The sequence below is a fragment of the Budorcas taxicolor genome, chromosome 24, assembly GCF_023091745.1.
Source record: "Budorcas taxicolor isolate Tak-1 chromosome 24, Takin1.1, whole genome shotgun sequence".
NCBI classification, from domain to species: domain Eukaryota; kingdom Metazoa; phylum Chordata; class Mammalia; order Artiodactyla; family Bovidae; genus Budorcas; species Budorcas taxicolor.
In genome coordinates, this window is record NC_068933.1 from 43,726,554 (window position 1) to 43,740,697 (window position 14,144).

General features: G+C 43.0%; 1 protein-coding gene across 1 annotated transcript in view; it reads left to right on the forward strand.

The window, feature by feature from the left end:
- ZNF385D (zinc finger protein 385D) overlaps positions 1-14,144 on the forward strand; it is a 782,386-nt gene that overhangs the window by 754,057 nt on the left and 14,185 nt on the right. Inside the window, exon 6 of the mRNA XM_052661397.1 lies at positions 4,872-5,105. Within this exon, the coding sequence (XP_052517357.1) occupies positions 4,872-5,105 (234 nt within the window). The remainder of the gene's footprint in view (positions 1-4,871; positions 5,106-14,144) is intronic.

A 14,144-nucleotide genomic window follows, 5' to 3' on the forward strand; every position in this document is an offset into this window, starting at 1 on the left:
ATGGGGAAATGGTTCCAGAAACCCTGTAGATACCAGAATCTATGGATGCTCAAGCGCTTCTATAAGATGAGGTAGCAGATGCACAACCCGCTCCAGTGTTCTTGCCTGGAGAATCCCGGGGACGGGGGAGCCTGGTGGGCTTCTGTCTGTGGGGTCGCACAGAGTTGGACACGACTGACGCGACTCAGCAGCAGCAGCAGCAGTTGCACGTGACCTGTACACATCCTCCCATTTACTTTAAATCATCTCCGGATTACTTCTAATACCTAAAACTGTGTAACATTATGCAAATCGTTGCAAATACAATGTAAACGGTATGTAAATAATCACCTTCCCACGGAAAAATTGTGTTTTCTGGAAGTTTCTGGAATTATTTTTTTAATATTTTAAATGGATGCAGAAACCAAGGGCCATCTAAATAGAATAGTTGGTTCCTTTATGGTTTGATCTTACAATATATTTACTTTACTTGTTGAAAAAAAGTCCTCTTTACTACTGAGAAATTAACAGTAACTGAAAAATTCATATCTTGTTATAAATTAATAATACTCTTACCTTTGTGGACTCAAGATCTATATATTAAATTTAAAGTGAAAAACATGACTATATTTCACTCAAACTAACCTTAATCTTGAGAAAATATTAATATTAATAACAGATCTTTGTTCAGCTAAGTGGCCTACAAAATGTAACAAGGTTAAGTGAAAGTGTTAGTCATTCAGTTGAGGCCGACTCTGCAACGCAGTGGATGGCAGGGCTCCTCTGTCCTTGAAAATCTCCAGACAAAGATACTGGAGTAGTTGCATTTCCTCCTCCAGGGGATCTTCCCAACCCAGGCATCAAGTTCGGGTCTTTTGCATTGGAGGCAGATTTTTACCATTTGAGCCACAAGGGAATTAAGTGCCAGAAATTAAGTATTTAGATCCTGATTTCCCTGAGCCTGTCTCGTGCAAGGGACTTCCCTTAAGAAACATTAACATTTTACTAAGCCCAAGCCATAGATGGTCTGGGGTCTCTAACCTTTGACATTCTTGGTATAAATGTACTTTATCCTCTAGGGATAATGCCGTGCCATGTAGGGCCAACCAAGATGGACGGAGCACAGTGGAGAGTTCTGACAAAACATGGTCCACTGGAGAAGGGAATGGCAAAGCACATCCGCATTCCTGCCTTGAAAACCCCAGGAACAGTTGATGTTGTTTAGTTGCTCAGTGGTGTCTGCTCTTTGCAACCCCATGGACTGCAGCATTCCAGGTTCCCCTGTCCTTCACCATCTCCCAAAGTTTGCTCAAACTCATCTCCATCGAGTCGGTGATACCATCCAAACATCTTATCCTCTGTCGTCCCCTTCTCCTCCTGCCTTCAATCTTTCCCAGCATCAGGGTCTTTTCTAATGAGTAGACTCTTCACATCAGGTGCCAAAGTATTGGAGCTTCAGCTTCAGCATCAGTCCTTCCAAGGAATATTCAGGACTGATTTCATTTAGGATGGACTGGTTGGATCTCCTTGCAGTTGAAGGGACTCTCAAGAGTCTTCTCTAACACCACAGTTCGAAAGCATCAATGCTTTGATGCTCTCCTTTCTTTATGGTCCAACTCTCACATCCATACATGACTACTGGAAACACCATAGTTTTGCATAGACAGATGTTGGCAGAGTAATGTCTCTGCTTTTTAATATGCTGTCTAGATTGGTCATAGCTTTCTTCCAAGGAGCAAGTGTCTTTTAATTTCATGGCTGCAGTCACAATCTGAGGTGATTTGGGGGCCCAAGAAAATAAAGTCTGTCATTGTTTCCATTGCTTCCCCATCTATTTGCCGGAAAGTGATGGGACCGGATGCCATGATCTTCGTTTTCTGAGTGTTGAGCTTTAAGCCAGCTTTTTCACTCTCCTTGTTCACTTTCATCAAGAGGCTCTTTAGTTCCTCTTCACTTTCTGCCATAAGGGTGGTGTCATCTGCATATTTGAGGTTATTGACACTTCTCCCAGCAATCTTGATTCCAGCTTGTGCTTCATCCAGTGCGGCATTTCTCATGATGTGCTCTGCATAGAAGTTAAACAAGCAGGGTGACAATATAGCCTTGATGTACTCCTTTCCCGATTAGGAACCAGTCTGTTGTTCCATGTCCAGTTCTAACTGCTGCTTCTTGACCTGCATACAGGTTTCTCAGGAGGCAGGTATGGTGGTCTGGTGTTCCCATCTCTCTCAGAACCTTCCACAGTTTGTGATCCACACAGTCAAGAGCTTTAGCATAGTCAATGAAGCAGAAGTAGATTTTTTCTGGAAATCTCTTATTTTTTCTATGATACAATGGATGTCGGCAGCTTGATCTCTGGATCCCCTGCCTTTTCTAAATCCAGCTTGAACATCTGGAAGTTCGGTTCATGTACTGTTGAAGCCTAGCTTGGAGAATTTTGAACATTACTTTGCTAGTGTGTGAGATGAGTGCAATTGTGCAGTAGTTTGAACATTCTTTGGCATTGCCTTTCTTTGTGATTGGAATGAAAACTGACCTTTTCCTGTGGCCACTACTGAATTTTCTAAATTTGCTGGCATATTGAATGCAGCACTTTAACAGGGTCATCTTTTAGGATATGAAATTTTCTAAATTTTCTAATTTCTGATATTTTAATGTTGGTACCTTAGAAGACAAGTAAAGACTAGTCAGGAAGTGGGCCTTTCAGTGTTCAAGGTAATGCATTCTTATGGCCAAAATTGGTGTTAGTTAATTTTATTTATTTTTCTCTTGCCATGAGAAAAACTGGTGATGGCACTATGATTATTTTTTCTAACATGGGTATAAGATGTTCTCCATGATACTGCAGGGGACCTTAACGGCATTATGGCTGAATAAGTGGTTAAAAGTATATGAAGGGTCAGGGCAAAGGGAAGATCCAGATAAATTGTTCTATTCAATATCCCTCAGCATCCCTCTATAATGGAAAAGAATCCGGAAAAGAATATATTCACATACATACATATATAGTGTGTGTGTATATATATATATATATATATATATATATATATGCATATACACTCACAAATATGTAGATATATAATAGCTAAATATATATATATTGCAGAATCACTTTGTGTATACCTGAAACTGTAAATCAATTATAGTTCCAAATTTTTAATAAAAATTAATTAATGAAAAACAGCAAGAACCCATCTTTCTTCTGACTGACTAGTGTTTCCGTGCCATATTTGGGAAAGAAGCCGTAACTAGGCTTACCGATATTCCCACCTCTCTCTCCAGATCAGAGTGAAAATCCAAGTTCAAAGGCTTGTTGGTAACAGAAATGAACAAGAACTACATTTTATGAGGACAGCCCCTCACTGCAGGTACCACTGTCCCTTATAGCCACTGCCCACTCCATTCACCATGGGCGTTTAGGGCGGCATTGGATAGTGAGCACGGCAACCTGTGGGAGGAGAGACAACCCCAAGAGTGGCTGTGGCTGGAGAGGCTGCCTGGGAGTATTTTAAGTAGGAGGTTAAGAGTTAGCCAGCCAGGAGGCAGTGAAAAGGGAATATAAAAATAGAAAGCACAGGGCCTGGAGCACATTTGCAATTCATACTGGACTTGGCAGACGCTGCTCACACTGTGTTAACCAGCCTATTTGGGTTGGGAGTTGTGTCTACCCAAGTGAAGCTAAGACAAGGCTCACTTTGAAAGTTGACCTCTCCAGATTTAGAGTCAGACTTCAGAGCCAGAAGGGTTGTAGGGTTACAGTGCATCAAAGCCTTCCTGGTTATCATGCTCTTGAAAGCTGGGACATTAACATGGTGTGACCAGTCCGTGACCCCATATGAAGAGTCGCCATTGGTGTTTGAATGCTGTTGTGTCACCACTCCCTGAGGTCATCCCGGTGCAGGGCATGTGCTAAATAAATATGCCAGATTAGAATTCGTCTTGTTTGTATATGGATGATTTTTGTATTTGTTGAACATACAGCTCTTTGTAAATAAGGCAAGAATTTTATAAACCTTTGATCTTGACAAAGCAGTGTGACATCAGGGTTCTTTACTTCCCATATATTTTGCACAAGCACGCAAAGGATCACAACCAACTTTTTAAAAGGGTCTTGGCTGTGATTTTATTTCGTTTTATTTGTTTTTGACTGTTCTGGGTCTTTGTCGCTGCACACGGGCTTTCTCCAGCCACGCGGAGTGGGGGCTACTCTCTAGGGGCAGTCTGCGTGCTTCTCATTGCTGTGGCGTCTCTTGTTCTGGAGCACGGCCTTAGGGCATACAGCCTTCAGTCATTGAAGGATGTAGGCTCAGCAGTCATGGCACACAGGCTCAGGTGCCCCGCGGCACATGGGATCTTCCCAGACCAGGGATCGGTCCAGTGTCCCCTGCGTTGCAAGGCGGTTTCTTAACCACGGGACCAACAGGGAAGCCCTATTTTACCTATTTTGTTTTAAAGGAAGAGACGTAGAGGAAAATAGAAAGACAAGTAGTAAAGAGAAATGAACATCCCTTAGACGCATTTACTCTCCATTGCATTTTTTAAAGCCATCCTGGGAGACACATGCAAAGTGCAGCGCCCTGTAAAGAACACTTTAGTGAAAGGCCGCACACTGACAGGAGAACCTCGAGCATGGGTATTTACCTCGAGGAAGCATGGTGAAGCCTATTTGTATGTATTTTCAAGAATTGTCCAAGTGTGTTCTATCGATAGACACAATTGTAAGTGTGCGTCTGTGTCATTTCCTCAGGAGATGATTGCCGCGTGGTCGACACGGGGTCGCGGCTAGTTGCTCTTCTCATTATTACCAGCGTGCAATATCGGGGATGCGTTTTCAAATAGGGAAAGATAATGCCACTGTCTTTGCCTTTTCTCCTGTGCTATTTTGATTGCAGATAGTACCACAGGGACACCAGCAGTATCAGCGACGACAACTGTGGAAATTCGCAAAAGCAGTGTTATGACGACGGAGATCACCTCTAAAGTGGAGAAGAGCCCCACCACAGCCAGCGGCAACAGCTCCTGTCCTTCCACGGAGACAGAGGAAGAGAAGGCGAAGAGGCTGCTCTACTGTTCTCTCTGCAAGGTGGCCGTCAACTCCGCCTCCCAGCTGGAGGCCCACAGCAGTGGTGAGATGCAGCGATTGCCTCTCTGTCTCAACAGCTCTGCAGTTATGCTCCTCTGAATAGATGAGATCTTTGCAGCAGGGGGCAGTCGGGGTGGGGGGCGGAAAACTGGCGATTATTACACGGAGCTCAGTAACCACTAAACAGTAAGAATGGCAAGCGAAGAGTCCTTGGCATGAGGGCAGGGAAGGGTTTCCAGGGCTCCCGTGCCGCGCTGTGGATATATGTGTGTGTGTGTATAAACACAAGGAGGGTCAGTGAAATATAATTCTAAAGCATAAGCTTTGTGTTTATATGATTTCTAGATTGCTATGTTATTTCCACGCATTTGCCTCTAAATGAAATTTTCTAAAGTTGCACCAATAATAGAGCTGCAAAATTGGGTTGCATAATTCCATGCGATTTTGGTTAAAGCCTCCTTATTATGGTTTTTATGATAAATAATGTTGTTTGGGCTAAATTTATTTGAACTGGATGATTAAACTTAAGAAAATGCTTCCTATAGACAGAAGCAAGATAAGATGTTTTACCTTATCTTGAGGTAAGATATCTACGTGAAAGATTTTACTGTTTCTTTCTGACAACCTAAAGATACTATTCCCCTGCTTTGATTGAGGCTCAGAGAAGACAGATGATCAGTTAGGTGATGAGCCATTATTCAAACCCAGGTCTCTCTAACTTAAACACTAAACTTTAATATAGAAGAACTGAAAATATTGATAAGCCAGTATGGAATCCTCTCTAGATATATTTTGATTCCATCCACTTGCTCTTTCTGTATAGCTATATCTAGATATATATTTAAAGATGTTATATAGCTCTATATAAGCCTAACTAGGTATGCATATATATATAATATATATATATGGAGAGAGAATTTATTTATATCAACTTATATAAAGGTTTTATTTATTTTTGTTCATTTATTTATTTATGTCCTGCCTGAGATTTTAGCCAGCCCTTTGGCCTAAGATCAGCTTTTCTCTGAAAGACTGGGTTCATCTCCAGGTCTCTATCAGCCGTTACAATAGGACAAGAATCATTTGTGAATCATGCCCTGAGTTAATAGTGCAGCTGTGCACCGATGGAGTCTTTGACCAATCACTGCTGCCCAAGTAACATTGCAGTATTGACTTCAACCCTTTAAGGGTGTAATTGCAGGTGGGGGACAATTCCTTTTGCACATGCATGCCCCTCTTGCAGGCAACATGGGTTGTAGTCAGGGAGAGTTCTGGAGGCAGGGACTGGGACACACAGAATAGCATCTGGCCCCAAGCCGGAATCTAAACCTTCACATTTCCCCCTCTTTCCTCCTGAAAAGACGTGTTTCCTGGGTGCATAGTCATGGAAGAGAGTGGACATCATTGGATGTCCATTCAGTGCTCGAGAATTCTTGGTCATTCCCCATCATGACAGAGAAACATTCATTTTGAGGGGAGGCCCATTTTGACAGATAAACAATCCATACCCTTGGAGGCTGCAATTAATTTATTAAGAATTTGGATGTCCTTCCTGAATTCTGATCAGAGACAGCTGATTAAGAGCAAAGAAGGAATGACTTATTTGTTTTTATCACATCAGGTCATTTTCCATATTCCATTTCTGTGGTCATTTATGGTTTGTGTGTTAGAATTGCATTTGGAGCCTTAAATATGTATATATTTTATATGTATGAATATATATTCATATATTTTATATAGATAGAAAAGTATATCCATATATTTATATATATTTATTTATTTATTTAAATATATTTAAATATGTGCATTTATGCTTATTTAAATATATTTCTATATGTATTAATATATACACATCCAGGGATTCTGATTTATTGTATATCCTGCTGCTGCTGTTTCTTCACCCAGTCATGTCTTGACCCTTTGCAACCCTATAGACTGTAGCTCACCAGGTTTCTCTGTCCATGCAGTTCTCTAAGCAAGAATACTGGAGTGGGTTGCCATGCCCTCCTCCAGGGGATCTTCCTAATTCAGGGACTGGACATGCGATTCTTTACCACTTAACCACCTGGAAGGCCCATATATCCTGCAAATATATCCTATTGTATATCCTAAATATATTTCCTACATATATATATATATATATATATTCCCTACATCCAAGGATTTTGATTTGTTATATAGCCAGGGCCTGGGAAGCTATAGTGTTTGGAAAAAGGAAAAAAAAAAAAATGCAAAACTGTTGCCAAGTGTTTTGTAGGCAGAGCAGAGAACTAGCGTAACCTTCTCACCTGGAGGCTTAGGAGGTGATGGGTTGTCACCCTAACTCGAGCCCCTTTCTAGGTGTGTCCCCTCCGAGGTTTCAGCCCAGGGGGACACCGTGACCCCCACGTCTCTTCCCTCTAAGGCGCTTTTCTCTCCGCATCAGACATCTCCCCGCGGGTTACGCTGAGCGGAAACGCGCAAGGGGCCTGTAGATGGCGAGGCCCCACGCATGCCCCTGTCCTGCCCAGGGTGGGAGTGGTCCTCGGCAGACTCGCCATAAGATCGCTGAGCTGGGTTCTCATTTGGGGCCACCGGAAGCAGGCACGGAGACATTGGTGTGAGGGTCCGTGGGCTTTGGGGGCTTATCCAGGTGGGAGAAGGAGGCGGGGACGCGAAAGCACCCAGGACAGGCCGTGTCACCTAGCCAGCCGCTGACGAGGGCCAACGGAGCGCACCTGCACAGAGCGCCTGGCCCATCCCTCACAGGCCAGACCTGCAAGGGGCCGCACAGAACAGCAGAACTGAGTCTCCTCAAGTCTGGGACGTAGTTGTTCACAATGCTGTGTCCGTTTCTGCTGTACAGCAAAGGGGATCAGCCACCTCTATACACGTGTCCCCGCCCCCTGGAGCCCCGCCCCGCGGCCTCCAAGCCCCACCCCTGCAGGTCATCACGGAGCTCTGAGATGGGCTCCGGTGCTGTGTAACGGCCTCCCACGAGCTGTGCGACACGATAGTGTGCGTGTGTCAGGCCCAGGTTCCCATTCACCCTCCTCCCCGCTTCCCATGCGCACGTCCACTCTGCGTCTGCATCCCTACTCCTGCCCTGCCGATTGGCTCATCAGTATCACCTTTCCAGACTCCACGTAGATGCATTAATATACTCTGTTTTTTCTCTTTCTGACTTATTCACTCTGTGTGACAATATTCTCGGTCCATCCATCTTTATGATCACATTGCTCTTCTTGCCCGTTTTCAATCTGTTGTTTACATTACAAAAGGTCGCACTACAGGCGCATGAATTGCAGCCTTTGTGAGCTCAGACGATTGTGAACTACTCTGAAATGACTAGTGAAACTAAAGCTTGTAGCCGAATTTGTGTGTTTCTGGGGATGGCTGCATAATAGAGAGTTCGACAGATGGAGCTGATGGTTTGCTAATTTAATAAATACTATATCTCATCAGAAGTACATCCATTGTTTAGAATATAGACCAGTAAAATAGTTGTCAGAGAGGAGTCTGCACACTGACACTGTTTGGAGTTGTCAGTCCATGAAGCAGGACCCCTCTGATAGCAAGCAGCCCACTGAATCCCTGTTTTCTAGTTCTCTTAAAGGACCACCTTGCCAGCTGCACTCAGAGCAGACCACAGTTATGCCCACCACTGCTTCCTCCTCTCACCTCTACCCCATCAATAGATCTTTAAAGGACTTCTCCAGTTCTTCTTAGATCCAGATGTTATTAATAGGAAAACACTGATGAAGACCTGGCTGTGTTTTCAGGGAATCAGGTCTGAATGTAAGTTGTCATCGGAAGCAGCCCGGCTGCAGAAGGGGACATGTGTCTTCTGCATTTGATTGTGATTCTAGGAGTTTCCTTCTTTATCCCTTTGGAAACATGTCATAGACATGAGCTAAGGCCTCTTGAGAAACCCATGCGCAGGTCAGGAAGCAACAGTTAGAACTGGATATGGAACAACAGACTGGTTCCAAATAGGAAAAGGAGTACATCAAGGCTGTATATTGTCACCCTGCTTATTTAACTTCTATGCAGAGTACATCATGAGAAATGCTGGGCTGGAAGAAGCACAAGCTGGAATCAAGATTGCCGGGAGAAGTATCAATAACCTCAGATATACAGATGACACCACCCTTATGGCAGAAAGTGAAGAGGAACTAAAAAGCCTCTTGATGAAAGTGAAAGAGGAGAGCGAAAAAGTTGCCTTAAAGCTCAACATTCAGAAAATGAAGATCATGGCATCTGGTACCATCACTTCATGGCAAATAGATGGGGAAACAGTGGAAACAGTGTCAGATTTTATTTGGGGGGGCTCCAAAATCACTGCAGATGGTGACTGCAGCCATGAAATTAAAAGATGCTTACTCCTTGAAAGAAAAGTTATGACCAACCTAGAGAGTATATTCAAAAGCAGCAATATTACTTTGCCGACTAAGGTCCATCTAATCAAGGCTATGGTTTTTCCTGTGGACCAACCTAGACAGCATATTATAAAAGCAGAGACATTACTTTGCCAACAAAGGTCCATCTAGTCAAGGCTATGGTTTTTCCAGTGGTCATGTATGGATGTGAGAGTTGGACTGTGAAGAAAGCTGAGTGCCGAATAATGGATACTTTTGAACTGTGGTGTTGGAGAAGACTCTTGAGAGTCCCTTGGACTGCAAGGAGATCCAACCAGTCCATTCTGAAGGAGATCAGCCCTGGTTGTTCTTTGGAAGAAATGATGCTACAGATGAAACTCCAGTACTTTGGCCACCTGATGTGAAGAGTTGACTCATTGGAAAAGACTCTGATGCTGGGAGGGATTGGGGGCAGGAGGAGAAGGGGACGACAGAGGATGAGATGGCATCACCGACTCAATGCATGTGAGTTTGAGTGAACTCCGGGAGATGGTGATGGACAGGCCTGGAGTACTGAGATTCATGGGGTTGCAAAGAGTTGGACACGACTGAGTGACTGAACTGAAGGCCTGTGACACTGAGTGGAGAGTTACGCACTATGGGCTGTTCACGGGAAGTCAACCACCTTCAAGACATGTTTTACTCTTAATCTTGGAAAATGCATTCTTCTTCTTTTTTTTAATGGGGAAGCATTTTATTTTTTAATATAAATTTATTTATTTTAATTGGAGGTTAATTACTTTACAATATTGTATTGTTTTGCCATAAAACTCTTTTTAAAAGTTTATTGGAGAATACATGATTTGCAATGTTGTATTAGTTTCATATGTATGACAAAGTGATTCAGTTATATGTCTATTCATTCTTCTTCAGATTCTTTTTTCATATAGGTTATTATAGATATTGAGTGGGCTTTCTTGGTGGCTCAGACAAAAGAATTTACCTGCAATAAGGAGACCTGGGTTCGATCCCTGGGTTGGGAAGATCCCCTGGAGAAGGGAATGGCTACCCACTCCAGTATTCTTGCCTGGAGAAGTCCATAGACAGAGGAGCCTGGCAAATTACAGTCCATGGGGCCACAAAGAGTCAGACATGACTGAGTGACTAACATACACACACAGAATATTGAGTAGAGCTCCTTATGCTGTAACGTACGTCTCTGCTGTTGACCTGCTTTAATCATGACCTCCTAATTTGCCCCTCCCCTTCCTTGCTCCCACTTTGGTAGCTGTGAATTTCTTTTTGAAGTCTGTGAGTCTGTTTCTGTTTTGTAAATAAGTTCATCTGTATTATTTTTTAAGATTCCACTTGTAAGTGATACCATATATTTCTTTATCCGACTTCCATCGCTTAGTATCATGAGTGATTTCTAGGGCCATCTATGTCACTGCAGATGGCATTATCCAGCCTTTTCGTGGCTGCGCAGTTCTCCATTGTGTGCGGGCACCACTTGTCTTCATCCGCTCATCTGTTGATGGGCATTTAGGCTGTTTCCACATTTTGGCCGGAAAATGCATTCTTAATCACAAATATTGGGAAACCAATTTCCATCAAACACTGCCTTTGTTATGGCTTAATGGAATAGACTAGAATGAACTAGAAGTGATCAGATTTAATTTTTGCCTAAAATCTGCAGAGAACTTTTCTATGTGAACCTTGGCAAGGCAACTGTCTTTAGGCCCCTTTCTCTCTCGTTCTCTCTCTGTTCGTCTCTCTGTCTGTCTGTCTCTCTCTCATGGAGTTAAGAGGCCATATGCACCTTGTGAGGATGAAATATTATGACATGATTATTAGCAGAATCACAGCAGCTGCTGTCTGCTCAGTCGCTCAGTCGTGTCTGACTCTTTGTGGCCCCATGGACTGTAGCCCTCCAGGCTCCTCTTTCCATGGAAACTTCCAGGCAAGAATAGGGAGTGGGATGTCATTTCCTATTCCAGGAGATCCTCCCAACCCAGGGATGGAGCCCGCGTCTCTCGTGTCTCAGGCATGGCAGGCAAGTTCTTTACAACTGAGTCGCCTGGGAAGCCCCAGGCGGGTTACCGTGTTATTTCATGTGCTTCCTCTTTATTCTTCACTGCAGTTTAACCATTCAAAGTTAGCCAAGTTTTGGAATAGTACTGGAATATAGGATTTCTTTTTTTTTTTTTTTTCTGACTTTGGAAGGAAAAGCGATTTTCCTGAACTTGCTAGCATGAGTCACAAAACTTTCCAAGAATGCTTGCAACACCTTAAGAGGACATACTGTATATACGAGACCTTGAAGTCTCCTCTTATTTTTATGTTATGGACACAGATATTATAAAAAGATACGTTTTATCTCTTTCTTTACAGAAATTCCCCCCAAATATCCTGCTAGGTAATGCTTTGCTTAGCCAATTTTAATGAGTTTCTATATATAATTGAAAAAAAATCCTTTGAAATTTTATAAGCAGCCTCATTGCTAATTTGGCAGATTTTTCTGGTGATGACTTAAAGTGGTAACATTTGATCATTTTCACTAAGCACATTCCAGGTTTTTTGTACCTACACAGAGCTTATTTTCCCTCACTAAGTTTTAATATAGAGAAAAGTCACATCATGAAAAGGCAGACTTGACTAAATTTTAAAATGCTTAGAGATTTGTAAATTTTTCCTTACACATGAAAACAATGTTAAGAAGAAGAAAGAGAGGATTGTCTAAAGTTTCTTGAGCATGTGGGCAGGCCAGAAATAGTACCTTAGAATAAAAAACGCATCTCCTGCAACACTTCAGTAAACTGAAACCTCACAGCTAATGGAGACAACTCTGGCTTATACCATCTCAGAACCTGAGCTCATAACTCTCTTTATGAATATGTGTTTGTTAATCTTTATTAATATCCAAGACTTCGCTAATCTTCACTGATTGACTACCACGCACTGGGCCCTGAGAATGAACATTTGAGCAAAACCCATGAGTTGCCTTCAAGAAGCCCAGGTCGGGTTTGTGCCTCTGTTCAGGAAGAGACTGTATAAAAACTTGTTTCCTCTAGAGATTTGTCATTTCATGTTTCAAGTGAAAAACTCATTTAAGCCAGTCAGCGATAGTCCAAGTTCAAGACCTTGTTATTATTAAGGCCCAGAGATATCTATCTCAGCTCTTCAACATCTTCTGGGATGATGATAAGACTTCAGTTGGATGGAAAACACAGATGGAGACTCTTCTATCACAAGTCTGCCAATGTGCCTTCTTTAAACTTTCTACAAATGATTAAAAAAAGACAGCTCAGCCACATAGCCTCTGTGTTACACATGTTCATGCAGGACATGATTGAGTACAAGAGCTGTGCTATCTAATGTGGTAACCACTAGCCTTAGGTGGTGATTTAAATTGAAATCAATCACCAATTCAGTTGCAGTAGCCTCATATCAAGTGCTGAAGAGTGTGACTAAAGGCCACCATATTGGTGCCTACAGATCAAGATCATTTCCATCATCCCAGAAGTTTCTATCAAAGAGTGGACTGGAGCCACAATTCTCTTTTTCAAAATATTTTCTTGACCTATAGTAGAGTTACAGTGCTGTGTTAGTTTCGAGTGTACAGCAAAGTGAATCCATCGTACGTGAACGTGCATCTACTCTTTTGGTTGTTGCTGTTGTTCAGTCACCCACTCGTGTCCGACTGTTTGAAACCCATGGACTGCAGCACGCCAGGCCTCCCTGTCCCTCACAATCTCCTGGAGTTTGCCCAAGTTCCTGTTCATTGCACTGGTGATGCTGTCCAACCATCTCATCCTCTGACTCCCTCTTCTCCTGCCCTCAATCTTTCCCAGCATCAGAGTCTTCCAAAGAGTCATCTGTTCACATAAGATGACCAAAATACTGGAACTTCAGCTTCAGCATCAGCCCTTCCAGTGACTATTCAGGGTTGATCTCCCTTAAGATTGACTGGTTTGATCTCCTTGCTCTCCAAGGGACTCTCAGGAGTCTCCTCCAGCGCCACGGTTCAAAGGCATCAGTTCTTTGATGCTCTGCCTTCTTTCCTGTCAAGCTCTCACAACTGCACACGACCACTGGGAAGACCACAGCCTTGACTATACGGACCTTTGTCAGCAGAGTAATGTCTCTGCTTTTTAACACACTGCTTAGGTTTATCATCGTTCTCCTGCTAAGAAGCCATCATCTGATTTCATGGCTGCCGTCACCATCTGCAGTGATTCTGAGCCCAAGGAGAGGAGCTTTGTCACTGCTTCCACCTTTTCCCCTTCTATTTTCCCCCATGAAGTGATGGGGCTGATGCCATGGTCTTAGATTTTTTTATTTAGTCTTAAACCAGCTCTTTCACTCCCTTCCTTCACCCTCGTCAAGAGGCTCTTTAGTTCCTCTTCGCTTTCTGTCATTAGAGTGGTATCATCTGCATATCTGAGGTTGTTGATGCTTCTCCTGCCTCTCTTGATTCCAGCTCGTCACTCATCCAGCCCAGCATTTCTCATGATGTGCTCAGCATGTAGATTAAACAAACAGGGTGACAGCAGACGGCCCTGTCACACTCCTTTCTCAATCCTGAACCAATCAGTTGTTCTCTGCAGGGTTCTAACTGTTGCTTCTTGACCCGCATACAGGTTTCTCAGGAGACAGGAAAGATGGTCTGGTATTCCCATCTCTCTAAGAGCTTTCCACAGTTTGTCATGATCCACACAGTCAAAGGCTTTAGCATAGTCAATTAA